The sequence below is a fragment of the Cyprinodon tularosa genome, unplaced genomic scaffold, assembly GCF_016077235.1.
Source record: "Cyprinodon tularosa strain WSP-4 unplaced genomic scaffold, ASM1607723v1 ctg474, whole genome shotgun sequence".
NCBI lineage: Eukaryota > Metazoa > Chordata > Actinopteri > Cyprinodontiformes > Cyprinodontidae > Cyprinodon > Cyprinodon tularosa.
The window spans coordinates 173,092-199,109 of record NW_024039201.1 but is presented as its reverse complement, the minus strand read 5'-3'; the positions used below and the strand labels follow the sequence as shown (position 1 = coordinate 199,109).

The 26,018-nt window shown below is 42.1% G+C and overlaps 1 protein-coding gene across 4 annotated transcripts in view; it reads right to left on the bottom strand.

Annotated features, from left to right (window-relative positions):
* The window catches only part of LOC119794296 (E3 ubiquitin-protein ligase RNF123), a 65,815-nt gene that overhangs the window by 39,442 nt on the left and 355 nt on the right, over nucleotides 1–26,018 (bottom strand). Inside the window, exons 1-26 of one of the 4 annotated variants that reach the window (XM_038301778.1) lie at nucleotides 22,284–22,621; nucleotides 21,131–21,247; nucleotides 19,326–19,410; nucleotides 16,036–16,115; nucleotides 15,823–15,920; nucleotides 15,692–15,746; nucleotides 15,529–15,614; nucleotides 15,372–15,458; nucleotides 15,221–15,288; nucleotides 14,957–15,082; nucleotides 13,933–14,047; nucleotides 13,700–13,804; nucleotides 10,983–11,108; nucleotides 9,470–9,562; nucleotides 9,318–9,391; nucleotides 9,092–9,209; nucleotides 8,579–8,678; nucleotides 8,414–8,475; nucleotides 8,068–8,139; nucleotides 7,770–7,890; nucleotides 5,153–5,254; nucleotides 3,643–3,743; nucleotides 3,274–3,466; nucleotides 3,041–3,186; nucleotides 760–843; nucleotides 46–153 (exon numbers count right to left, since the gene is read on the bottom strand). In XM_038301778.1, the coding sequence (XP_038157706.1) occupies nucleotides 46–153; nucleotides 760–843; nucleotides 3,041–3,186; nucleotides 3,274–3,466; nucleotides 3,643–3,743; nucleotides 5,153–5,254; nucleotides 7,770–7,890; nucleotides 8,068–8,139; nucleotides 8,414–8,475; nucleotides 8,579–8,678; nucleotides 9,092–9,209; nucleotides 9,318–9,391; nucleotides 9,470–9,562; nucleotides 10,983–11,108; nucleotides 13,700–13,804; nucleotides 13,933–14,047; nucleotides 14,957–15,082; nucleotides 15,221–15,288; nucleotides 15,372–15,458; nucleotides 15,529–15,614; nucleotides 15,692–15,746; nucleotides 15,823–15,920; nucleotides 16,036–16,115; nucleotides 19,326–19,410; nucleotides 21,131–21,212 (2,487 nt within the window). In that variant the 5' untranslated portion in view covers nucleotides 21,213–21,247; nucleotides 22,284–22,621. Of the gene's footprint in view, nucleotides 1–45; nucleotides 154–759; nucleotides 844–3,040; nucleotides 3,187–3,273; nucleotides 3,467–3,642; nucleotides 3,744–5,152; nucleotides 5,255–7,769; nucleotides 7,891–8,067; nucleotides 8,140–8,413; nucleotides 8,476–8,578; nucleotides 8,679–9,091; nucleotides 9,210–9,317; nucleotides 9,392–9,469; nucleotides 9,563–10,982; nucleotides 11,109–13,699; nucleotides 13,805–13,932; nucleotides 14,048–14,956; nucleotides 15,083–15,220; nucleotides 15,289–15,371; nucleotides 15,459–15,528; nucleotides 15,615–15,691; nucleotides 15,747–15,822; nucleotides 15,921–16,035; nucleotides 16,116–19,325; nucleotides 19,411–21,130; nucleotides 21,248–22,283; nucleotides 22,622–26,018 lie in introns of those variants that run through there. The other 3 variants (XM_038301780.1, XM_038301779.1, XM_038301781.1) reach the window with 3 other exon arrangements.

Sequence of the window (26,018 nt, the reverse complement as noted above, 5' to 3'; positions counted from 1 at the left end):
AATGGGTCAGATACATACCAGCACGTTCTGCAGACGGTGAAGCACCTTGGAGTAGATGGTGGCGTTGATCCAGGCCAATCTGCGGCTCAGGTGGTTCAGCTTCTCTGCAAAAACATTTTGACTCTTCTGGAGCTCGTCCAGGATGTCAGCACGCTGAAATAAACACAACCCAGAGTCACTGGCTGGATTCAAACACAACCATCAGAACTGAACCTACAGAATACTTCAAACAAAACCAATGTTAATGTTCTACTGAATTAAGGGAGGGTTCTGTTAAAAAAAACATTTGTTTGGATCTTTCAGCGCCTGAAACAAAAAATTATCTCCAAAGAAAACATATTTAATTTAAAAGGAGGAACTTTCACATCAGAACCTGAACTGCACCTCGTTAGGCAGAAGAAGGTGATGATGTCAGATTATTTAACGAGTTTCTACAATTTTGCTGTGATTAAGCTGAAGAGGGGGGGAAAATTCTGCACTAAAAGAAAAAACATTATTTTATAATTTAATTTAACTTAGATTTGTTGGTTCAGATGTCTAAAGTTTTAATTATTGGCTCTATCCAGTCAGAGAAGTGTTCTGGTGGGCTGTCACTGTGGTTCTGACCCAGCTCAGAGTTCCTCCCCATCAACACTGGAAGATCTAATGTTCCGCTCTGCGTCTGTTGCTCTCTGCTGCCCCCTGTAGGAGCCGGACAGCAGGCAAAACTACAAAAACCTACAGCATCAGCAGGCAGAAAAGCTCCGATTCTGTCCTCACCCGAGCAGGACAGCGAGCGATCTTCTCCTCCGTGTCCTTCAGAGCCACGGCGTATTCATGGACCTCGTCTGCCACCACCACCATCTGCCAGGAACAGGAACACGTTTAATCATGACAGATCTGGAGCAGCAGGTTCTGATGCTGTTTGAGAGCACATTCCTTCTGGCTGACCCAACATCCCGCACCAGGAGCCTCTAATGGAGCTGCAGCTGATCAGTGCTTGTAAATGTAAACCAATCATAGACTTATTTTAGATAATTTCTTAAAGGGACACTATGCAACATTTTTCAGTTAATTAATGTGTTCCATAACGTTATGGATGACTAAATGAGTCATTTCAGGTTGAACAAAGGTTTTCTCGGCCGCCCTGGTGGTCTGTAGGGGAAATACTGCACTTGCAACTGCAGGAGCACCGACCCGCACCCACAGGATCAGAAGTCTCGTGAGAGTCAGTCTTGCTTTACGGCGAGAACTGCTACACGCCCCCAGTTAAAAGCATTCTCGTTGCTAGCACAGTGGCAATCTTTGTGCAGTTATGCTACGTTCACGCAGCAAAAGCAGCAAAATCGCGTCTGCTGCTTCATTTTTGCTGCTTGTACCAGTTAGTTCTGACGCGCGGCTGAAGCAGCTTTGCTGCTCTGGCTGTAAAAGTGTGTCTGAGGCGCGTTGGGCGGAGCTTCACTATCCTTTCTCTGCCTTGCAGCTATATTTGCTGTGATCAGTGGGAATAAAGTAGTTTTAATATGTGTTTAAGTTAGAAAATACACCTGAAAACGTAATCAGTGCAGTCAGTTCATTCAGATTATTATCCTGCCTTCAATATTTTTTCTGTCGGAGCCGCTCAGACCCCCACATACCAGCGGGGCGCCAACGGTATGGATCCCTTCATCAGCAGCGGTTCACCGCGGCAGCTGGTAGGTGTTTTTCATCTAAATAATCCAAACTGCATATTCTGCCGGCAGATTTCTGCATTTTAAGTTAATTTAGGCGTCAATAAACTGTTTAAGAGGAGAGATCATCAGCGCTGTGTCTCTCTCCCTGCGTTAAACGCACCCGACGCGCTGCTTCAGCTGCTCAGACGTGCTGCGCCTGCTGCTCAAAACGCGCCGCGGGACCTTTTGCTGCGCCTTGACGCGCGTCAACCATTGACTTTGCATGTAAACTCGCTGCTTCTGTCGCGCCAGCTACGTCCAGTGTGAACGCAGCGTTAGTCATTCGCTGCTAAGCTCAAAACAACCGCGCCTGGCTTGACGGAGAAACCAGGAGAACAGCTGTGCATATTTACGACAGTGCACTTTTACTTTCGCCCTCTGGAGGGAGCCTCACTGGAAAATCAACACCGGTTGCATAGTGTACCTTTAACATTTTCTAAATAAATAAACAATCTAAATCTTTCAGATTCAATAAAAAGCTGTTTTCTCATTTATAAATAAAACATGTTTACATACATTTGTTGATTTAACTGATGCTGATGTAGAATAAGCTCTCCTCACACTGGATTCATTTTAACTAGGGATCACATTGAATCAGTAAAAATTGCAGAGATTGTCTGTGTTGTTAATCCTGTCCCAATCAGCCATGTCAGCAATTAGAAAAGTAAATGTCTTTACTTTCTACATTTATCTGAACTCTAAGGCTCTGTGATAATTAATCACTGCGAATAGGAATCTTTTAAATCTGGTCAGAAATTAGGGGACGATCATAATATGGAGTGCACTGGGTTTCTTGATTGAGAGCCGACATAACTCTGTGGTAGTAAGTAGAGCTCTGTTCTTTACATTTGAGAAAACAACCCATTGATTAATTTTTATCTTACTTTTATCTTACTTTTCAATATTTGAGGCAGGATGTTGCATTAATGTGTGGACAGAAGGTAAAAAATGTGGCAAAGTCCCACAATTATTAGGACCTGTCACAGGTGGATGACATCACTGCACTGCGAGTTAAGGATCATTTTCTTCCGTTTGTGATTCAATCAGGCTGCAGTTATCCTGTGCAAATGCACAAGATAAGAAGCAGACATAGGGGGATAATCTATTTATTGAATAGGCTCTGCAGATAACGCTGTAATACAACTCAGGATGATTAAATGAATACTACATCATTGAAGAGAAATATGGAGGGTATTTCCTTTTAACAGCCTCATTAGATCCATTTCATCTCAAATCTTTATTTCTGTGTAAAACTCTCTATACCCTCTATAATAGATCAGTAATGCACCAAGATGGCTGCTGCTGCATGGTGGCACGGCTTCAGTAACAGCAGCAGTCACATGACTGACCTTCCCCAGCTGTTGATGAACGCTCAGGTTGTACATCATCACAATACCGTCGATGATCTCAAGCAGAGACTTGTCTGTGATTGGCTGATCTGGCTCCTCCTGCGGTCGCCCCAGCAACAGGCCGTCGTTTCCGTGGCTCCCTTCGACTGCATGGCAGAGAGGAGACAGGAAGAAGGAAGTTGAACCTAGACAACAGCAGAACCCAAGGGGTCCAGAGACCAGGCATCACTCACTGTCCTCCTCGGTACGCTGCTCCACAGCCAAGGTCCGGACCTTGACCTTATCTGGTTGAGACAGCGGCCGTCTGGGGGTCATCAGGCTGACCGCGGCCGTGCTCAGGAACCGGTTGGCCCGGCCCAGAGTGGGAGAACTCAACCAGCTGGGCCTGGCTAAAGCTCCGCCCATTGCTGCTGCTCCGAATGGCCTCTGAAAGGAGAACAGAGGAGAAGTGGTCAGGAGAGGACAGAACAGGACAGGTTGGGTCCTTCTCCTCCCTATCTGATGCTTGCTGGTATATCTAATAGTTCTAAACCAGCCTCTATTGTTCTGTTGGGTCAATTGGTTTCAAGCCACGCCCCTGAATCAGAGCTAATCCTCCAGACCTGAGCAGCCCCGCTCTCCTCGTCTTCATCCAGGTCGTCCATGGAAGCGGCTTGGATCTCTGCAGGATCGATGACGATGTTGGCCTTACTGGAAAGGTCATCTGGAAAACATAAAACGCATTCATCAGGGAAAGTGGAAGAGGAGGCGGCAGCACCCTGAATGGGGTCAGATCTCCATCTAAATCTGATCATCAGTGTGAGCAGCGAAGGAAAGAGGTCCAGGCCTCCTGATGAAGACCATCATAGCATCTATGAAGGTTGACAACATCAAAAGCCGATGGTTCAAAAAATACTATCATCCTCTTCTACACATTTTCATGGTGGAGACCCTCTGTATGGTGAATTATAACTGAGCTCAGCAGAAACTTCTAACAGGGGTTGTTCTGCTGAAAAGAAACCAGTTTAACCAGTTTAAAAAGTCCCAGTTTTTAATCTAACTGCAATGATAAGGACGAATGAGAGCACAATCGCTCCTTATATGAGGAGGGTGTTGTCCAAGCTTACGAGGGGCGTTCAATAAGTAATGCCCCTGACCCACTTCCAGATGTTTGATCCAGCTGAAATTTTGAATGTGAGGTTATTTAAATCTCTATAGATTAAGTAGCAAATTACAGCTCTGAACTATTTGTGGTTTCTGACTAACAGGTGTCTGAATTGAGTAAAGTCTGAAATGCAGCCTGTTGAGTGTTGAGCAGTGATCCGCTTATTCTATTTAAAAGGACTCACACCAAGGGAGACTTTTGATTAAATTAAAGTAACTCATGGTGATGATGCCCGTTATATGACCTTGCAAAATGTTTTACAAGGTTATATTATGGGACATTATCACTATAAGTTACTTTCATTTGATGAAAAGTCTCCCGTTGTGTGCGTCTTTTGAATGCAAAAAAAACAGACCTGACTCAGTTTGAACACCTGTAAGTCAGAAACCACAACAGTTCAGAGATGTGATTTGCTATTTAATCTATAGAGATAATTTCACATGGAAAATTTCAGGTCGATCAAACATCTGGAAGTGGGTCAGGGGCATTACTTATTGAAAGCCCCTCGTACATCCATCATGGACAACACCTTTCACCCCCTGCACCAGACTGTAGAGGAGCTGTTCAGCTCATATAGTAACAGAATTATAAACCCGCGTGTGTAAAAAGATGCGCTACCACAGGTCATTCATCGCTGCTGCCATCAGACTCAACAATGCCACTACGCTATAACCTGGTGTAATAACACTGCAATAACTTATACTATTCCCTATTTAACAAACCAGAAACCGTACTTTACCTGCCACCACTTTACTGTACATAAGATTCTGTATATATTAGTCATCTTAAATATCTTTTATTTTTTACCATTCACTGTATATATCTGGATGCACTCTATGTGCTTCAAGCACCTTTTCCTCCTTTGTGAACCTTTTGTTTTTTTATAAGAGCCAATGTCATAAGGGAATTTCTCCATTGTGAAATCAATAAAGTTTTACTCTAATTTATTCTATGAACGATTGTCTCACCTTTAAGGGTTTTCTTCAGGTGAGAAAGGAGCCCCCCCAGTCTTTGCAGGTCAAAGTAGTCGACCTTCCCATTGTAGAAGAGCTGCGGGGGGACGTAGGCATCTGTAGAGATAGAAGAGAGACAGACTGATAAGATAGGAAATAGAGACATCAGAGATGGAACAGAAAGCTAATGATAAACACTGACTGGAAGAAACTGCAACTACACATCTAATCGTTGTAGCTCTGACTTCAAAACAGTAATAAAAGACTCACAACGCCACCGGACACTATTGCATTAACGTTGCTAATAAGAAGGCCTCATCCAGCCTTAATCACAGTGTTTGATCTCTACTGATCCAGTGGATGAAGCTTTTTCTGGATCAGCTTAGCTTTATAATCCGTATGCATGAACATTTAGCACAAAGGTCTTTGGATCAGTGCAACAGCCTGACATCCGAAGAAAGAGAATCTCCAAAGGAGACGTTGCATTCCTTCCTGTTTTTCTACCCATCACTGCTCTATTACTGGAACCGCTCAGACCAGTAAGGCTGAAATCCAGTTGGTTCCTGACCCAGAAACAAAATAAAATGGTCTAATTTAGCATTTCTCCAATGTCTGGCAGGAAGCTATTTTAGCTGTAGCCTTGTGCATGTTTAAAGTTTAAAGCTCTTGCTTTGAACTTTCTGCTAAATGTTGCTTTGATTGTTTAAAGTGTGTTAATCAGAAAACTTTCAGCAGACCCCAGGCTAGCCAAGTCAGACCAACTCCTTTGTTCTTCTTTGCTTCCCTGCTGTGGCCAGTAGGGATGTTTCTACAGCATTTTTGTATATATTAGATGACAATACTGCAGTTTTTTCTTTTTTTCTTGTTTTTTTTAAAGCTTCCTCTCTGCTGTTGGGGCTGCAGCATGTTCAACCTCCTCGGTGAGCGGTGTGTCGGTTGGAGTTCATGTTCCGACAGCTCTTTCCTTATGTATATATGCAAATAAATGTGTTTAAAAACACATTTACCACGGATGTTACGCTCATTTAAAGGTCAATTTTGATTCTAAAAGTCTCAGCGACTTATTTAGCATCTGTGCTGATGAGCTGAGGAGGAAGCCCAGATGACAAAGATCCATTATGCTTATAAAGATGAGTGCATCGTCCTGATTTTCAGCGTAACGGTGACTTTTTTTAGAGCATAACGGTCCGTCGAGACTGATCTACTGTCTCTAAAAGTAAGCACTCACACACGCCTTTTAAGTCTATGGTTTGGTAATACAGTGATAGTTATTGCTATCTTTATTAATATTTATTAGCTGCCAATTGCAGATATAAACTGTGATTATCAACATTTGCTAGTGGTAAACAAACAAGACCACAACAGAACTTAACTGTTGAAAGTTTTGCTGCTGGTGCAATAATTAAAAATGCCTTTTTCAAACCCTAAATATCTACAAATTGTGGGGGATTTTGGTCATTATGATTTTCCATTATAATTGCTAAAAAATATTCAAAACCAAATTACAAAACAGGTAGATAAAGACCTAAAGAAAGACAACCCAGGTAGAGCCCTAATTAATAAAGAGCGAGGCACTGCACATATAATGAAAACCTGGGTAAGGACCTAAATAATGAAAGATCAAGGTACAGAGAAATTAATCACGACTCAAGTAAGGAGATAATCAATTAGAATTCCAGGTACGGGTAAATTAAAGAGAAACACAGGTAAGGGTCTAATTACCGACCACTCCGGCACAGACTAATCATCGACAGCCAGCGTACAGAAATAATTAACAACCAAGTGATGGTCAAATTAACTGTTAACATGGCTCTAATGAACTTCATCTGCAAATCACTCAAAGTTATTAGTGTTTAAAGGACGGATCACAGGCAGCAGCTCTTCAAGATCCTCAGATTTTCTCAAACTGTAGAGATGCTAAAGCTCATGAGGACACAGCACCACCATGTGGTCCAAGAGGAGTCGAAGTAAATCAAATTTTAGCTCATTGTTACTTTTATGATTATGCTGTTCAGGGTGCTGCCGGCTAGGGCTGAAAAATAATTAATTGGATTAATCATGATTAATCGATTATTGAAATAAACGTCAAATACTTTAGTAATCGATTAACCGTTACCTGGAATATAGAGATTATAAAACATGCCTGTAGGTGACAGAGTGACCCATTTAGCACAGCCATTATACCAAAATATTTAAACATTTTCCTTTTAAGATAAAAAAAACTCTCAACAGATCTCCTCAAATTAAAAAAACTCTTCTTTCGCTATTCGACTATTTATTGATTAATCTAAAAATAATCAACAAGTTAATCCTTTTGCAAAATAATTGGTAGTTGAAGCCCTACTGCAGGCATCAATACACTCGATGCAACCAAAGAAACTCCTGACAATTAGACGATCCAGCTGCTCAATCTTTAGAAAACATGAATTTCAAGGTCAGTACGCCCCAGGAACAATTAAACTCAGAGGAACAGCCTCCATCCATCGCTGCAGCCTTTAAACCTCAGCAGAGAAACTTCTATTATCAGCTGTTCCAGGTGTTTCATATCTAGCAGACAGAGTGATTATGTTTGAAACCTCCTTCATCACTAAGGATGCAGCAGATGATGATGATGATGATGATAAGATCCCACCTTCACTGCTGAGGCTGCTGGGGCTCTTCCTGTTGCCTTCATCCCAGCAGCTCCTCACGGCGGTGATGAGGCGGTGCAGGAAACACACCATGTACTCCGGAGGGCACAGAGCTGTGGGATGCTGCTCAGACACAAATTGGATCATCATGATGGTTACTGTTCTGCCAAAAGCCCATCAGTAAACACCTTTAAAGCTGAAACACATCCTCAATCCACACTGACCAACTTCATCAGATAGGACTCAGTTAAATAAACAGTATGATTGATGTTATGCTGATGCTTCTCTGATGGTTCTTACCCCTCGGTTGCTGGCGTTTTCCTGCAGGAACTTCCTGAACTTGTTAAGGAAAATGTAACGAGAAGCTTCACCCTGGAGGAGATGGAGAAAGATGTTTCAGTTAGAGCTGAGAGGGTGGAGCAGAACATCAACCTGCTCTGATCATTCCTGGGCGTCCTACAAAGCCTCTGCATCAAAGATCATCAATTTAAACTTAAATGGTTTCCATTCAAATACCACCAAAGGTGGGTCCAACACAGCTATCGTTTCAGTAGCATTGCTCCATGATAAAGAACTAGCAGATGATAAACCTCAACAGCGAAAGCTTTGACAAATTAAACCATTATCACTCTTTTTTTATCATTACCGTCGTTTTATCTTTATTGTTGAGCAGCAGCTTGAGGATCTGGACCTGCAGGTCCTCCACCACTGAAGAATAGCATAGGAGAAGTTCATCCAAAGGAATATGAGGGAGAATCTGCAGGAGCAGACAGCATCTTCCAAAAGGTAAATCACCAGAAAACAAGCAGACCTTCGATCCTCTTCTTCAGCCTCTGGCAGCCTCTCTCGTATGCTCGGCGCCTCAGACGCTCGTCTGAACTCTCGTCTGTGGGCTCTCGTTCATCTTTACCCTGCAGGAGGGAAATTCAGCTCAGTCTGTGTTTGCAGAACATTTCCTTGAATTTTGTTAAAGGAAACCGACACTATCTGAGAAAGATTAGTTCTTATTCAGTTCAGATTGGCATCTGAGTATCCCCACAATCAAACACACCATCAGCCCATTTCTAGACTGGACCGGCACAGCTGAACCTTATGTACACTCTAAATACTACGTTTCTATGTCCAGGTCTGTCTTATATCTTCAAGTGTTTTCAATCTCTGCTTGTGTGTTAAAAAAAATGGTTTTAGTCTCATATTTCACCCATTTTCACTCAATTGAACCCTGAACTCATAACATAAAAACCTGTAGAAGTTCTTAAGCTTTAAGCAGACTCTCCCACTGGTCATCAGACTGGTTCTGCAGATCTTCAGGGGTTCTGTTTACCTCTTTATCGAAGTGTGTGGGCCACCAGGTGGTCGGGATGAGCTCCTCCAGCCCCGCCTCCTTAACCCTCAGAGGAGTCTTAATGTAGAAGAAGACCACAGAACGTAGAACATCAAACGTAAGCTTTGTTAAGGAAACCAGGAGTGTGACCCAAACTCTGTGGACCAATCAGCTGCTGGTCCTGAAAACAACCTAAGATCAGACAGCGATTACAGCGAAAGGATATAGGACATTGTTGAGCAGGTACTTCCTGGACTTCTCATGACGCAAGATGGCCGTGGTCAGGCGCAGATAGTGGATCTGGAACAGAGACAGACAGGATCTGATCTGTGGAGGGGAGTTCATCCTGGTGACGGGTTAGCAGGAAGGGAGGCATACCTGGAAGCCCAGGTCTGGGATGATGGGAGAGAAACGGTACGCCCTCAGAAGAGACATCATGAGCTGCTTTAGACACTCGTTTACCTCGTGGTCCTGCAGACAAAGAGGAACAGTCAAGTTTTCAGTTCCTCACAACCTCAAGGAACAATCAGAGGACGGACCTAAAGTCCATCCAGGAAGTTTTCACAGCTCTAAACGTTTAGCCTTATTCTAAATGTACTCCGTCATCTAAAAGTTGACATTTTTTTTTAGAGCATTTCAGATTTATTACAGACAGAAAAAACATTAATTTAAGCATTCACAGCCTGTACTAGGAAGCTCCTACTGTAACATGGGACGTTTAACCTGGGTTTTCTGGGGGAGGGTGTCCTGCACATCTTAGGCTACGTTCACACTGCAGGCCTTAATGCTCAATTCCGATTTTTTTGTGAAATCGGATTTTTTTGCGTGTCCGTTCACACTTCCAAGTATATGCGACTTGTATGTGATCTACTGTGTGAACTGAAAGCGTTCAACCGAAGTGTCCCGCATGCGCACTCGAGGACGCGATGACGTCACATGTAGCAAGCGTCCTCAGTGTTTGCGGAAGTAAACATGACTCGTAATACCGCAGCGTATATTGCGTTCTTTAAGTTCTTCTCCAACAGGAGCAGGCACATTACGAACGAAATCTTTTTAAGAAGATCAAAAAGAAAGAGAGCCAGATTTCTTGCAATGGCGTTTTGTGGAGCAGTAATAGCAACGTCCGTAAGTCAGCAACCTCACTTTCTCTCCATTGACTGCTCTCTGTGTTATCTTCCGCCATGGTTGTTAGTTTTTCCCGCCTCCGCTTAGTAGGACGCAGATTAGTAACGTTTTTAGTAACATTTGTCAAGTATCAATGACGTGTAGGGCGGATGAATGCGACCTGGCCGTACAGACACAGGTCGCATTTGAAAAGATCAGATACGTATCGGATTCAGGACCACATATCCAAGTGGCCTGGGTCGCATTTGAAAAAATCCAATCTGTGTCGTTCAGACTGTCATAAAAAGATCAGATACAGGTCACATATGGGCAAAAAAATCGGAATTGGGTCACTTCAGGCTGCAGTGTGAACGTAGCCTTAGATGCGACTACAGCTCAGTTCAGTTGTCGATGAGCCATCAATGGAATAATGGAGGACAGGATCAACTTTGGACAACCCTCATCTAGAAGTTTGTTCTTTCTGCAATATTTCCATAATAAAAACACTAACCTCCAGTAGGAGCTTCACACATGCTCCTGTCTCTGGAATTTCTAAGATTCTGCTTCATTGAAACTGGATTTAATCTTAGTTTGATGTAAACCAAGGCCACACAGATAAAACACATCTATAGTGATAAACCAGCTTTAACTGTATTATGATCTCAGTGATGGTCTGATCACATTTCAAACGGTTTGGTAGAGGTGCTTATTATTTCATTGACAGAACAACCCATCAGGTCTGGTAAAGGTTTAGAATGGTGCTCCATTCAGACAGCTTCATACTCGCCTCCATTAGCAGCCAAAAGAGGTCCAGCAGCTGCTGGATGAGCGGATGTTCATCCACAGATCCTCCTCCTTCCAGGATCCCCAGCAGGAAGTTCATCAGAACATCCTCCACCAGGTAGACCTTACACTGTGGAGAAAACACACTGTTTACATCAGAGGGAAACCTCTGCAGCGCCGCCTGCAGGTTGGTGCTGTTCTCCACAATCTCAGCAGCATCTGCATCTTCCACTGCTGACAATTAGAAATGTGACTTTGGCAGGGGTTCCTGCTGCTGCTTCCTCTGAGGAGGAATTTCTATATTTTAGCATAAAAAAATAAAAGCTACCACATCTTTGAAACACAATTGTTTGTATATTTTTCAGGACAGACAGACATTCTCACTGAATACTAGGTAGGCTAAACGTCCACTGTAAATTTTAGAAAATAATTGGTCAAATAAGTATTGTTTGACTTAAAAAATGTGGTCATTAAACTGAATTAAATGTGCGCTAAAATGCGCTCCATTTCAAGAGTATGTTGGGTCCTCTCAGCAGCCGTCAGACTAGAGGAGACAAACTCTGGTCTGTTTCCCCATCAAAAAAAGACTTCTAAAGTCCTTGCCTTCCCACATGATCAAAGCTTCCACTGACCTCTCCCTGGGTTACAAAGTCAGATGTAAATATACCGTATTTTCACGACTATAAGGCGCACTTAAACGTCTTTTTTTCCCCTCAAAATGTGCGGTGCGCCCAATGGTGCGGTGCGCCCTATGTGTGTTGTAACTGCGACTTTTGAGACCACCCCATTGAGGAGATGATGAAAGAGTGGCTGAATGTAAGGAGACCAGGTGTGTTTTTTTTCCACTCATCACCATCGCTGTTAATATGTGACTCCATGCGTGCCCATCTCACAGCTGATGTGAAAAACATGGTGAATCAAATGAACGCTGTGCTCGCCGTTATCCCGGGGGTCTGACAAAGGAGCTTCAACCGCTCGACATCGGTGTGAAGCGGCCGTTCAAAGTAAGGCTGCGAGCGGCGTGGGAGCGATGGATGACAGACGGAGACCACAGTTTCAGGATAAGTGGAAGGCAGCGCCGGGCAAGTTACGCCACCGTTTGCGGATGGATTGTTGATGCTTGGACTAACGTGTCTGCTGGCTCTGTTGTTCAAGCTTTTGCAAAAGCCGGCATTATTTCTGAGGAGCCGCGCTGCACGGAAAGTGACTCTGACAGCGAAGAATGGGAAACTGGCATGTCTGATTTAGCGCAGCTGTTTAATTCAGAAACAGAGGATGATGACTTTGATGGGTTTGATTAATACTTTGTAATAAATACATGAATAAAGCACAATCATACTCAGTTTTGCTCCCGCTCTATTTTTCTCCCTGAAAACTTAATTCAACAGCAGCCTCTGGGCGGGTCTCCTCCTCTTCACCGCGGCGGCTGGCAGGTGTTTTTTCATCTAAATAATCTAAATCTTGCAGCTATATTTGCTGTGATCAGTGGGAATAAAATAGTTTTAATATGTTTTTAAGTGAGAAAGGCCACCTGAAAACTTAATTGCAGTCAGTTCATCCAGATTATCTATTTCTGTCGGAGGCGCTCAGACCCCCACATACCAGCGGTGCACCGACAGTAAATCCCTTCAACAGCAGCCTCACACGGCTGGCAGATGTTTTTCATCTAAATAATTTAAACTGCAGGCACCCATAAAAGCGAACATATTCCGTCGGCAGGTTTCAGGATTTTAAGTTAATTTAGGAGTGATCACAGCGCTGTGTCATCTGCGATGTGTCTGTCTCACGGCCAGCTGCCAGGTTTGATTAATACTTTTTAATAAATACATGAATAAAGCACAGTCATACTCAGTTTTGGGCCCGCTGTATTTTTAAAATACGCAGTAGAGGTATTTAAAGGTAGTAGAGGACATGTACCTGTATATAAAAAGGCGCCCTATAGTCCGGTGCGCCTTATGTGTGTGTTAAATACAGAAATGGGACACATAACTGAGACTGCGCCTTTTAGTACGGTGCGCCTTATGGTCATGAAAATACGGTAATAGAAATAAAATTTTCAACGTAATGGTTTGTTGTTCTTTTTTTGGAAACTGTTACACTTGAATAAATCTCTTCCTGCTTACGATTCAGTTACTTGTTAATGCCTGTGCCTCTACCGTCTTTTGCTTACATTTGACAACATGATTTGATGTATGTAGTTTAGGATCAGGTAAAGTATTAATAAAAACTTGAAACTAATTAATTAGTCAATCTAAAGTTTCAACTTATTGGGAGTTTTTTTTTATTACTTTCTGTCAAGCCAATGTTGACATTTCTCTCTTCTAGGAGCAAGGTATTACCAAACATGCAAACGAGTCAACGATGTCATCTAAAACAGCCAATAGCAGCTTTCCTTGCTAAAGAGTTGGTATCAGAGAGGTCTGACGTAGAGAAAGAAGAGGTACCTAAGAAAGGTTAAGCTGAATGCATTTTTAGCTCCGGTGTGTAATGTTGCCGCATGCTGCTTTTGAACAACAATATGTAGTTAATCAACATAGTTTGGCCCTCGTGCGTAATATTTCCAATACATTTTTAGTTGAGACTCATTTCTGGCTACATTTTTAGATGAGTGTATTAGGACATTTTCAGAAGAAGAGGAAGGAAACTGAGGAAAGGTTTCAGGTAACGTTAGATGGGGATGAATATAGAATATAGAAATGATCACGCAGCTGTTTGTCTCACCATGAGAGGAGCAAAATAGTTGAAGATGTGAGCCAGAGTGATGAGAATGGTTGGTTCTCCATGAAGCCTCCAGGCTGCAGAGTCCTTCTCCAACAGCTTCTCCTCCTGCAAACACAGAGGATTTTAAAGGCATCAGAGACCGAGACAAGTTCCTAAACTATACATCCATGACCTGAAGCAGGTCACCCTTCATCAGATCACCATGGAGATAAGCCAATCAGAGGTTTAGTTACCTGGGCATCGATGGTGACAGACAGAACATTCTTGATGTAACCCAGCAGTCTGTGGGCCTTCAGCAGGTCTGCGGTGGGGGGGTCCTGAAGGGGCAGGTAGCCTTCCACTGGGTATGTAGGGCTGCATGGGTTAAAGACTTACACCCGATTCAATGAGAAGAACCACATCCCTGCATGTCCAGAGGTTCAAGTGAGTTTAGATTCTACAGAGTTCTTTCTCAGCAGAGTCCTGTGCATCATGCATCAGGATGCATTCACTGGAGCTCAGAAATTTCACCCGCTTGGTTTTGCTACCTGCATTCACCCTTTTAACCCGTTTAACTACCGAGTGCTGAGAATTTCAGGAAGTTACTCCTACTTAAGAATAAAAACTATGAACTTTCTCAAGTCTAAAAATCACTCCAAATATTTAGAGAGACCTCCAGAGGCGTCTTAAGAGGGAAGGAGTTGACATTAGAGGTTGGTACTGAGGACAGAAAGATGCTCACAGACAAAAGCGTCATAATTGCCTGCCACTAAAGATCTGCTAGCATCTCAAACCAACCAGTTTGTATTTTAGGCTTTTAAAATTAGGAAAAACTAAACAATTCATAAACATGAAGCATGGATTCTCTTTTATAGGGAATCCTTTGACATATAAAAACATGAAAATAAAACATTATTTGTAAGCTGATGAAAAAAAAGCTCTAAAAATGTATTTCTGCTTCTTTTAATGTCTTTCTGTTGTGAAAATTGTATTTAAATATTCTTTATATAAATGAATATAGTTTCTAAGATAGTTTTTTATTGCTACAGTATATTAGTTAGTTCTTTATATCATTTTTAGCCATTAAGGAGCTATTGTAGAGGGTCCAAAGAGCAACATGTGGCTCCGGAGGAGCAGGATGCAGACCGCCTGGTTAGACTGATGTCCAACTTATAGGTATCACATTTAAAAAAAAAAAAAAAAATTATCAGTCTTTTTCTAATCATTATCCCAGAAAAGATGATGAAGAAGAAGCCCTTTCTGATGCTGAAAGGATATCTGAGCGGTCTGCTGCCGAAGTTAAAAGCCACCGATTCTTTGAAGGACAGGCTGATGGCCGGGAAGTACGCGACGCCGGGGCCCGTCTTAATGTTGTTGAAGGCCGTACCCAGAGACTGACCGTTCCTGAGGACACAGAGAGGAAACGGTTCTGATACAGACTCTGATCAGCAGCTGATTACCTCAGATTCATGTCTAAACTCTGATTAGCTTAGCATAAAGACTGGAAACAAATGGAAACTGTTAGCATGCGCGTAGACTCACAGGCAGAAGGTGATGGTGCCCTCATCCAGGTCGATCAGACAACTCACAATGTCTCCAGCTGCCCAAGACTGCTCAGAAAAAAAACACCCAACATGAACATCTAACCCACTCCTGACCCCCCCCAGACACTCCCACGGGTTCCACGCCTCACCTTTCCGTAGTTGGTGGTCGTCACGTTCCACTTCCTCACCCGGTTCCCATCATAGGCGTAGGAGTCTGGAGTGTCCCCTACGCCTTCCTGAGGAGAAAATAGAGACCCTGGTGAACGCTGAAACCCATGTCATCATCGTCATCATCACCATCATCACCTCTTGGTTGAAGCGACAGCTCAGTGTGCACCAGCCGATCTGCATCAGCCCCTGGGAGGAGATCAGAACCTCGTAGGCCCATTTCCCTGCAGAAACAGAACTAATTCAGTCCAGATGTTCTGTAGAGCCTGGTTCAGAGCGCCCAGACAGAGAGATGGTTTACCTTTAAACACACAGCTGGTGGCTCTGATGGAGCTGAAGTTACTGTGGCCGATCACCTGCAGGAAGTAAACATGATGTGAGACATTCTAGTACCGCCTGGAGCTTCCTTATATCCATTGGAACCCGGCTCACCCCCAGCAGGTCATCATCCACAAACAGCAGACCTTCGAAGCCGCTGGTGTGATCCAGTACCACGGGCTGAGGACCCAGGCGGCCTTCTGCAGACTGATCTGAACACAGAGACGTCATCAGAATGTTCCTCTTCAGCTTTTCACACAAACTCACACGGCCCATGATTTCTTCAGATTCTAACTACAGACGTGAAAGGAAGGACTTGACCTTTACCTCTGCTTTCCTCAGAAGGTTCTTCCTCAGACAGAAGTTTCTCCAAGTGAGATCCCAGGTCCTGGAAACCAAGAGGCTTTCTGCGCACAAACAGAGAACAGATAATCAGACATTAAGGAAACCCATGTCAGAACCAGAACCTCCAGCTAAAGGGCTGGCAGTGTGTCGCAGTGAGCTTGTCGCAGATATTTTTGATTTATGCTCAATATTGAAGCACAGTCTGTGCTATGTTATTCCACGCCACAATGCAAGAGGGACAATAAGGAACTAGCTGTGGGTCTAGATACGGCCGAGGCGGTGAGGAAGTGGGGGCAAGTTTGTGCGACAGCGGAGGGACATGAGGGTGAAAAAGAGCGGGGATCCAGGTGGAAAAAGGGTCGCAGCGTTCTCGCGCACCTCACTCTTCTAGCTGGTCCATCTTCACGAGTTGATTTCCACAATGGCGGTCATACAAACAAAACAAGCCATTAAGGTACCAAACAGGAAATTATAGTGTAGAGCGGATGTAGATATGACCAATCAGATGCCTCCTGTCTGCGGCCACCTACAATTTTGGAGAGGTGCAGCAGAGTGTCTGCGGCAGGGGCCCATTTGCGTTCACTGCAGACAAGTGAAGTGACTCTGAGATTCTTTCCCGACGGTGTGAACAGGCCAAGTCAAATGGAATCTGACTTTTTCTAATCCGAACTGGGCCACATTTGTATGTGGTTTTAATTCGACACAGGTTGGATCTTTTGGAATCTGTCTGAACAGCCTATTGACCCGTATCAGATATCACTCTGTACTGACATCGCAAAAAAAAAAAACAATTACAATAAATATGGAGGAAAGCGAAGATTGGGGTATACAGTGGAGGGACAACGAAATAATGGAGGTAATAAGTGGGTGGATACAAACACCAAAAAGAGTTGACTAGGATGCTGCAACCACACAGTTCTCTTCAGAGATGTTACTGCCACTGCAGTATTTTTAATATACTTTTATGCGAGATAATCCACCTCAAAACATTGTTCAGTCTGTTTATCAAGACTACGATCCTGCTTTAAAATATTTCACGTTAGGAGGTGCACAGATCCCCGTATACCAACTGTGTGCTGTCACTGGGAATTCCCAGCAGCAGCTTTCTCAGGCCAGATCGTCAATTTTTTTTTTCCCCCTACTGTTAATGGCGGCTGTTCATGTATGTACAAACTAGGGGTGGAACGGTTCACAAAATCCACAGTTCGGTTCACGGTTTCGTGGTCACGGTTTTCGGTTTGGTTCGGTATATGTTGATTGTTAGGAAAATCTACTATGTCTTGTATAGTACAACACATGTTGCACAATGCTTGCACACTGTTTTTATCCACAACTTTCTTTCCGTCGTCATCGTAGGTCACTCTAAATGCAAAGTGGTCCCATACAGCAGACCTATAAAGTGCTGCTGGCGCGTCTTCCAACTCCTGTTCTTTCCCACTCGCCATTCCGACACAATTCTCCAAAACAACTGATTTTTTTCTGCTACACCCGGCTAAGCTGCTTCGCTTCTTCTTCTTGTTTACTACTGGTGGTTGGCTTTGGTTGCAGTACCGCCACCTTCTGCTCTGGAGTGTAAACACTTCGCCTATGAGAAAAAGGAGCAGCGCATGAACAGAACGCAACACACGCGAATCGAACCAAGACAGTCGAACTGAACGGTTCGGACGGTTTTTATAAATCATCATTCCACTCCTAATACAAACTGCATGCATCAGAATAATTAAAGCTAACATATTTTGCCGGCAGGTTTAAAGACCTCATGCACGCGCTGTTTAAAAGTTTCTGTTTGCATCGCTCCTACAAGCTTAGTTTCAACAAGAAGATTTGCAATCTTTCTGCTAGACTCACCTGGTAAGTGAAAATGGGGATGACCACATAGAACGGCGGTAAACATATCACCAGAATGATCGACAATTAGGAGGACCACTTATTTTGATGATCCACCCGGTAAAAATAACATCCTCCTCCATACCTTCTGATTTATGCATTAATACACAGTTTCGGGGGATGATCAGAGCGCTCTGTATCAGCAGCGCTCTGTCTCCCTGCCAGCTTGCAGATCAGCTTCTCTGATTGGTTGATGTGGTGCTTTGAGGAGCAAAACTTTAATTTTTCCAACTTATGAAATTTTGAACATTTGGGCAAAGTTTCAAGGGAAAAAACAGGCCGTACAATTTTTTAAGTAAAGGCCATATGACATACAGATTGCTAGCTAAAAGCCTGCGGGCCGACTTCATCATCAACGCAGGATGAATTTTACATTCGAAAAAAATGGCAACCTACAAAGGTTAAAAAATATAACTAAGAAGTTAAAACCTTTTTAGTAATTATGAGGTTTGATGAGATTTTCTCTATCAGACACTTTTTTTAAGTTTCAACATTTTCAGGCAAATATGTTTAACTGGTAATGGATTCCTTTAGGTTTTTTAAAAGTGTATTTAATTCAACAGTAAAATTACTTCATAAAACCTAATGTTGGTTCAGGACAGGTCAGGAGTCTTTTGGAATTTTAGCAGTTTGGGCTTAAAGTCACTCAGTGACACAAAGTGGACTCATTTCAATGTTGGACATAACTTGGATGACAGAGATGACGTGGCTCCAAACCACTGACGACTAAAAATAACCTGATAATATGTTAAAGATTTAAACTCCAAGGCTTAAATAAGACAGCGATACATTTATTAATACTAATAATGAATAAAAGAAGAGACTGGTGGTTAAAGCCAGTGGGCAAATTCAGACATAAGAAAAACAAAGTTTTCCCTTCCTTTCTCTAAGCTCTCAGATGTTCCTGCTGGATATCAGAACAGCTGACAGAATGGGTCTATCATTAGAACTGGGTCTGAAACATGAAGCTGGGCCTCAGAGATGACGACATTCTGAGACACACTCTCTGAGAAACACAACGAGAGACACAAAGCCACAAAGACTACAGAGGAGCCTCTAGTTTTTAAATAATACGGTTACGTACGTTGTTACTATCCAACACCATGACTACCTAAGCTTGTACTGATGCCGTTACTATGTGAAAGCATTACTATCTAAATTATTATTTTAAACCCATTACAATCCAAAATAGTTACTCCCAACACTGGCAAGATGTCAGACTAAACTTCATGTTATTATCCGCTGAAGCAGATAAATGAGGTTTTAACGGCACACAGGTTTAAACAGACCAATATTCTGAGGTTTGCTGTTTTCTAATTTGGAGTTCTGGCTCTGCTGGACTGAAAAAACGACAGAATTTTAGATCGGCAGGTTCTGTTCAGTACCTGAGAGAGGCGACAGTCTGTCCCTGTTTGGTGGAAGGAAACACATGATGCAGGTAGTCGCTCAGCAGCTTCTCATTCACGATACCTGAGAGACAAAGAGGAGAGAAGCTTCTTGAGACCTTCAACACCAAGTGAAACATCAATACCAAGCACCTGGAAGAACTCCCTAAAAACTTCAAATGATCCCACCTAAGGTGCCTACTTCCACTCCCTGCAGGAAGTGGCCATTCTAAGATAAAGAGCTCCATGACCAGGAAATGAGATGTCACCATGGATACCAGACTTAAACCGGTCAAACTTTTGTGCTTTGAAAACGGATGATTTTCACATGATCGGGTACGATCAGCGACCAGCTATTTTAAGCTGTTGGTGAAATTTTCTCTGAGCGGATGAGCATCTTTCTCCCACGCTTGTTTCTCCCATGTTTGTTTTTGTCAGAGTACCTAAAACAAGGGGATAAATGACCCAGACAACAGGAGGAAGAGGAGGCAGAATTCTGACCTCAGACAGTAGCGGCGGGGAATCAGTGCGAGAACAATAGAAGAGACCATCATAAACAGCGACCAGCCGTCTCCCCCTTTGAAGGTAAGAAACCACAGCAATAGATGGGAGGACAGCAAACCGGAGCAGGAAGATGAGGCAGCTCTAGAGGAGGGTGGAGGATCACAGCGCAAGTTTCTATAAGCGCGCTAAGGAAACGGTTAGCTAGGCTAATTGCGTAGGATCTAAGGAGCACGGTGAAGAACCTGTAACTAGTGCACAAGGAAACAAAACGCTGAGGTCGGTGGAGAGGTTACTGCTGACCGGGAGCAGGAGAGCAGTATTTTTGAGAAGCCCACCAGGGAGAATGAGCAGGGAGAGGCTACGGCTGGCCGAGGCTAGCCCATAAAAGCTAACTACTAGAGGCGGAGGAATGACAGTGGGGGAATCAGAGGAGCCTGTGGGCAGACAGCGCAGCAGAGCGGGGAGAGAAGGCGACTGCTGGTCAGTGTCTCTGCTGGAGGTAGGATAATGAAACAGTCCCTAGGGCTAAAATAAAAAGTCATTTTTAAAAGCCACCTACACCCCCTTAAGAGCATTCCAGCTTCATCCTTTGTGAACATTATTTTCTCCAGCTTTCATTTTGATTAAAAAAAGCTCATCTCCGCAGCCTCCTTCACCAAGACAGTGATCAGTTCATGATAGTTTCTCATCTCCTATAATTTTGATACCTAATAATACAATGTATATGTGCATGAGACGGCAGTATTAAAGAATTAATGGATTTGATGCTGTGATCGGCTCCCAAATTCCTGACAGGTGCATGTCTAATGGTTACAGAGGAATAGCAAAAAAAGGGTTTGAGCCCAAGTTTAATAATGCCTTTGAGAATCTTTCCAGAGGAGCAGAAAACCACGACCTAAGCTTTGATGGACTTAGTGGCAGTGATTTAAAGCTGTAAGAAAAGGGACATCTAAAAATTGGACAGATGGTTAAACCATGAGGACGTCATTTTGTAGAAGCACCATGAAAGGAGAACATGCTGCTTCGGGTTATAACTACATGACTTTATGCTGATGAACAATACTGTCTTTCTGCTCATTATCTGGACGCACAGAAAATAAGCTTTTATTAAGCTACTAGGAATAATGTCAAAATAGATTTACAGGAAATGAGAGACTTAAAGATCCATAAATCACCAGCTCATGTTTCCTACAGTCCAGACATTCCTATACTCTATTTTACATAGTGATATTGCTATAATGAAGTATTCCCTATGTATCATGCAGCCCTGCTTCCTGTTCCCGGACCCTCGTCGTTCTTACCTGTGGATCTGGGTTTGTCCGTGTCCGAGGCCAGTCTGTAGTTCCTGCGGGTCAGAGCCGTAACACCTCCCTTTGTGCTCATCCTGACGGGAACTGGATTCACCGATCCATACACTGCTGATAGAAGAGAACCTCCATAATAAGCCTTCACTCAGTTTCTCCAAGAGCAGAACATCAATAGCAGTTAAGGTGGACCCAAAACTGATATCAAATTCAGCGATCTAAAGCCTCTTTCCCACTGAAATTAGCAGGTTAACGCAAGTTTTTCGGTATTTGGCTCTCTTCCCATTGGCAAAAAAAGCAGGTCTGACCCATTCTAGTGAAAGAGCACAGGAGGCTCCAGCTGTGAATCTGAGTCAGGTATCCCTGCTTTTAATCTGGTTCTGACCAGACCTGGATGAACCCTAACCTTTGCTTTAACAGATATCACTCAGCTCTACAGAAAGCTGAATGAAGTGAAGGGAAAAGGGATCAATTGCTCCCTTTCCAAGAACTGATCCCTTTATGATCAGCACCAGGAGTCACAGACACAAACAGAGCAGACACTGTAAACCTGGAGGTCATTTTGACCTAAAGTGGTTCACACACCGCAGGCTTTTTCATGACCCTTAACCCAAGACATCTATATTTGTCTGGAGAAGCTTTGCTGATAAACAGAATAACCCAGATTATCATTTATTGTTTGTTTTCCATCATTCTTATTAGTGATTCAGCCAAAATTGACAAGTTTTTACCTGATTTTATGGCAAACTTGCTTCTTCTTTATTTATTTATCTTAACTGGAAGAAAACCAATTATGGGCAAACATAGCATATAAATAGATAGGTTTCTGTATTCATCATTGACTCAGCAAAATTATTCATGATGCTGAATTTGATTATGTGAACATTATTATTTTTACCATTGTTGTTATTATAGGTTATTACAGGAACAGTACTTGCAGTCATTTCAGTTAATGTGCCAGGCTTAGAAAGATGACCTGTATAAATAAACTGACATGAGCTAAGCGACACAATATTAGTGAAATGTAATCTCTTCTGTTTTAATCTACTGAATGTAAAATTCTGAATAATGTCAAATGTTGGTTGTTGTTGTTAGCTGTAGCTGCAGTTCTAAACTGCTGAAATGATGCTAACTTGCTTCCTTAGCTCACCGCAGTAGTCGGTTTAACACCAGCTAACCGGTTCGGTTCTGGTTCTGGGTGTCAGTGAGATGAACGCGGGTTTGTGCCTCCGTCTCTCGGGTCGGTTTGGTTTCCTAGCAGTCTTTGAAGCTAACGGCAGGCTAAAAGCTAAAGCTAACAGCCTAGCTATAGCAAACACTAACCCGCCGCTTCTCGCCGTCCCAGTACTCTCCTCCTGTTGTGACCGGTTGCTGTAACCTAAACCCCGGCCAGCTGAAGATCTGTAAGCCGCTATTTGCAGCTGGAGCCTAATTTTCACAGCAAACGTCAGACTACGGAGCGCTGCTAGGTTCAAAATAGAGTACTCAAATCCCGTTCCAGGAAACAACACGAGAGCGCTCTTGAGTCACAGATCACAGGTTGTTTTGTTTTGTTTTCTTAACCAGTGACTCCAATTGGGTAACCATCTCCTTTCAGAGGAAGAACTAAATTAGAAGTTTCAAGCTAAAGCTGTAGTTTATGTTCATTTACTGTCTGAAACGCTCTATTAAACGAAATATCATACAGTCTGTGTATACAAAATGACAATACAAGTTGGGAAAGTCTAAGTCTGTAGAGATTTAATGAATAAAAAAATGTCAGAGGGATCAAAATGTAGCTACGAGGTCCACATGAAGACCAAGCATTGCACTCTCCAGCTTTCTGGACCTCTGAATGTATTAATAGACAAAGTGCAAGTGACTTCACTGTCACTGTATGCTCATCCAGAGGGAGGGAATTCTGCAGTCTGACTGGATGTAATCTGATGCTTTTCCTTTGATAGAAAAACTTTAACCAATCTCTCTTAAGGATTTGATTAATTGTCTTTGTAAAATGCTTAAGATGGCATTTGCTGTGAATTGAAGATATGAAAAAAAACTTCAATGATCCACGAACATAATGACAAACCCAAATAACCGACCAAATATCCGTCTAAGTAGGAGGACCAGCTCTACCATATTTAAAAATAAATAAATGCTCAATAAATAAATAAGCATATAATTATTGCACCTAATAATGCAATAAACAAATACATGTAGGTAGAAGTTAACCCACTAAGACACAGCCCTTCCTCATTTACATAATGATGCAGAAATGCATACAGAAATGCAGAGATGGGAAGTAACAAAGTACAAATACTTCGTTACTGTACTCAAGTAGATTTTTCTGATATTTTTACTTTACTTTACTACTTATTTTTATGGCGACTTTTTACTTCTACTCCTTACATTTTTACACAAATATCTGTACTTTCTACTCCTTACATTTTAAAAAATTGGCTCGTTACTTTATTTTTGAATCATTTCAATGGAGTTACCGTTATTATTTTTCACGTCATCAATACCAAATTCAATCTAATTGGATGGGAATCTACGTTGCATTTGAAGCACCACTACAAGATGAATCGACAGATTCGGCGGTATTCATTGGCGGCAAATCATTGCAGCTTGGTGGCGGTGGCGTTAGCATAGTAGCATGGACGACGAGATGATTGAAAATGAACACAACGGAGATCTAGTCCTATAGGCAGACATTCATTTAAAATGTAGGCAACGGCATGAAAAAAGTGGTTTCTACTTTTACTTTTATACTTTAAGTAAATTTACAAGCCTGTACTTTGTTACTTTTACTTGAGTAAAGAAGTTTAATCAGTACTTCCACTTTTACCAGAGTATTTTTTAACACAAGTATCTGTACTTTTACTCAAGTACGGAAATTGAGTACTTTTGCCATCTCTGCAGAAATGTAAAAACGACAGGCAGAAATAAATAGGGTAAACAAAATACAAAGGAAGAATAAAACAGACAAAAAATATAATAACATGCATATAAATAAATACTTAAAAAAATAAGTAATTAATAAATAAATGTAAAGATTATAACAGACAAAAAATAAATAAGGTAATTATTACAATGGCGATAAATAAAGAAGCTATTTCAAAAGATATATACATTTATGTCTCACTGCATAATTAAATGTCTACATACATTTATTTGTTTATTGTATTTTTGGTCGCAATTAATTGTATGCTTATTTATTGAGCATTTATTTAGTTCTATATTTATTTTTAAATATGGTAGAGCTGGTCCTCCATATTGCCGCAGTTTGCAGACCATCATGTTGTTTTAGAAAAATAGTCACACGGGTGTCTGTCTCCCTCTTCTGGTCATTTATTGTCATTACCGGCTGAAACTCTCTAAAGACCACACCCTCAAAAGGGCATGTTCTCCTTGTACATTCACTGGTTTTCCCTGGGGACTTTCACGCATCAACATCAACAACTCAGTTTTACTGAAGAACATACTAGGAAGTTATGGATACACAAGATGAATCTAACATAGACGGATGGTCCATAAAGCATAGGCATTGTTTATAAAGACAACCTGAAGCCTAGCTCCTTCCAGGCATGGACGTAATTTCTGGGGGAGACGGGGGGACATGTCCCCTGAACTTTTTTAACGTCTATTATTGTCCCCTGCACGTTTTACTATCCAAAAACAATGTTATGCTGATAATTGTTGAGCACTAAGAACAAGTGGGAAACCGCAGCTCCCGACTGGCCCTCTGTCTTCTCTTGTGGGATTAGTTGTCACTGCTGTCATTCATGAGCTCACTTTACAAACAAGGCCAAATACGCTGAAGTTAGTTATATTAAAAATAGTTGTGTCCCTGCCATTTCTGAAATTAAAATTTCATCCATACTTCCAGGAATGTTATAGTGGATAGTCTGACTGTTCGAGATATTAAATTCTGTTGAAGTTTTGTCTGCTAATTATTAAGTGTCACTTGCAGGTTGTGCACTTACTGCAGCCTGTCTGTAAATTGACCTCACAGTTCAACTCAAAATGACCTCAAATATACCACCTCAAAACCTGGGATTCGGTTTTATTTCCTGGTATATTTATGTTTGAAGCAAAATATGGAAGGCCTAAAAAAAAAAAAAAAAAAAAAAAAAAAAAAAAAAAAAAAAAAAAAAAAAGCTGTCATATGTGGATGCATGATGTATATACAGTATATCTTGCATAACTTGCTCTGATTCACGTATAACGTCGCTTTTGTTCAAATTAATTCACTGTAGTAGCTGAAAGTTAAACTGTTATTTTGCTCTGAACTCCTACTGTGAATTACCTTTCAAAATAAAACACACCATGTTCAAGGGCACGGAAACACGGATCTACTTCTTACCAGTCCGCCGGAGGGAGGAGTGTGCATTTCATCGTTGGAGGAGAGCACAAGAAATGATGAACAATAAAATATGTCTACCTGAGATAAACTGCTCGTTGATAAACAACTAATGTTTATTCTACTTTATTGTTTAATGTTGCTCCCTAAAATACAATTAATTAGCTTTAAATAGGAAAGTTTTGCATCTGGTTGTTAGCACACAGAGTAAAATATGTCGAATTTAACAGAGCCACTATGATATTATCATTAGTTTTTTCGAAATAAAATTTCTTGTGCTTGTTTTAGCCACATTGTTTCCAAACTCCTCCCCCGGCGCCCCAGTAGTTCTGCCGTCGTGTAAATGGTGCAGAGCCACTCAGATAGAACGGCCAGGCCTATCGGTTACGCCATACACACCCTGCTGTTCAGGTAACGAGCTTTGATTGGCTGATAAAATTATGCTGTCCTGTGATTGGTCAGTGCGCTACCCGCCTCTGGAAGCCCCTATCTTTCTGGAGGGGGCTTTAGAGATTAAGTGGATAAATATTTTATAGTTCTGGG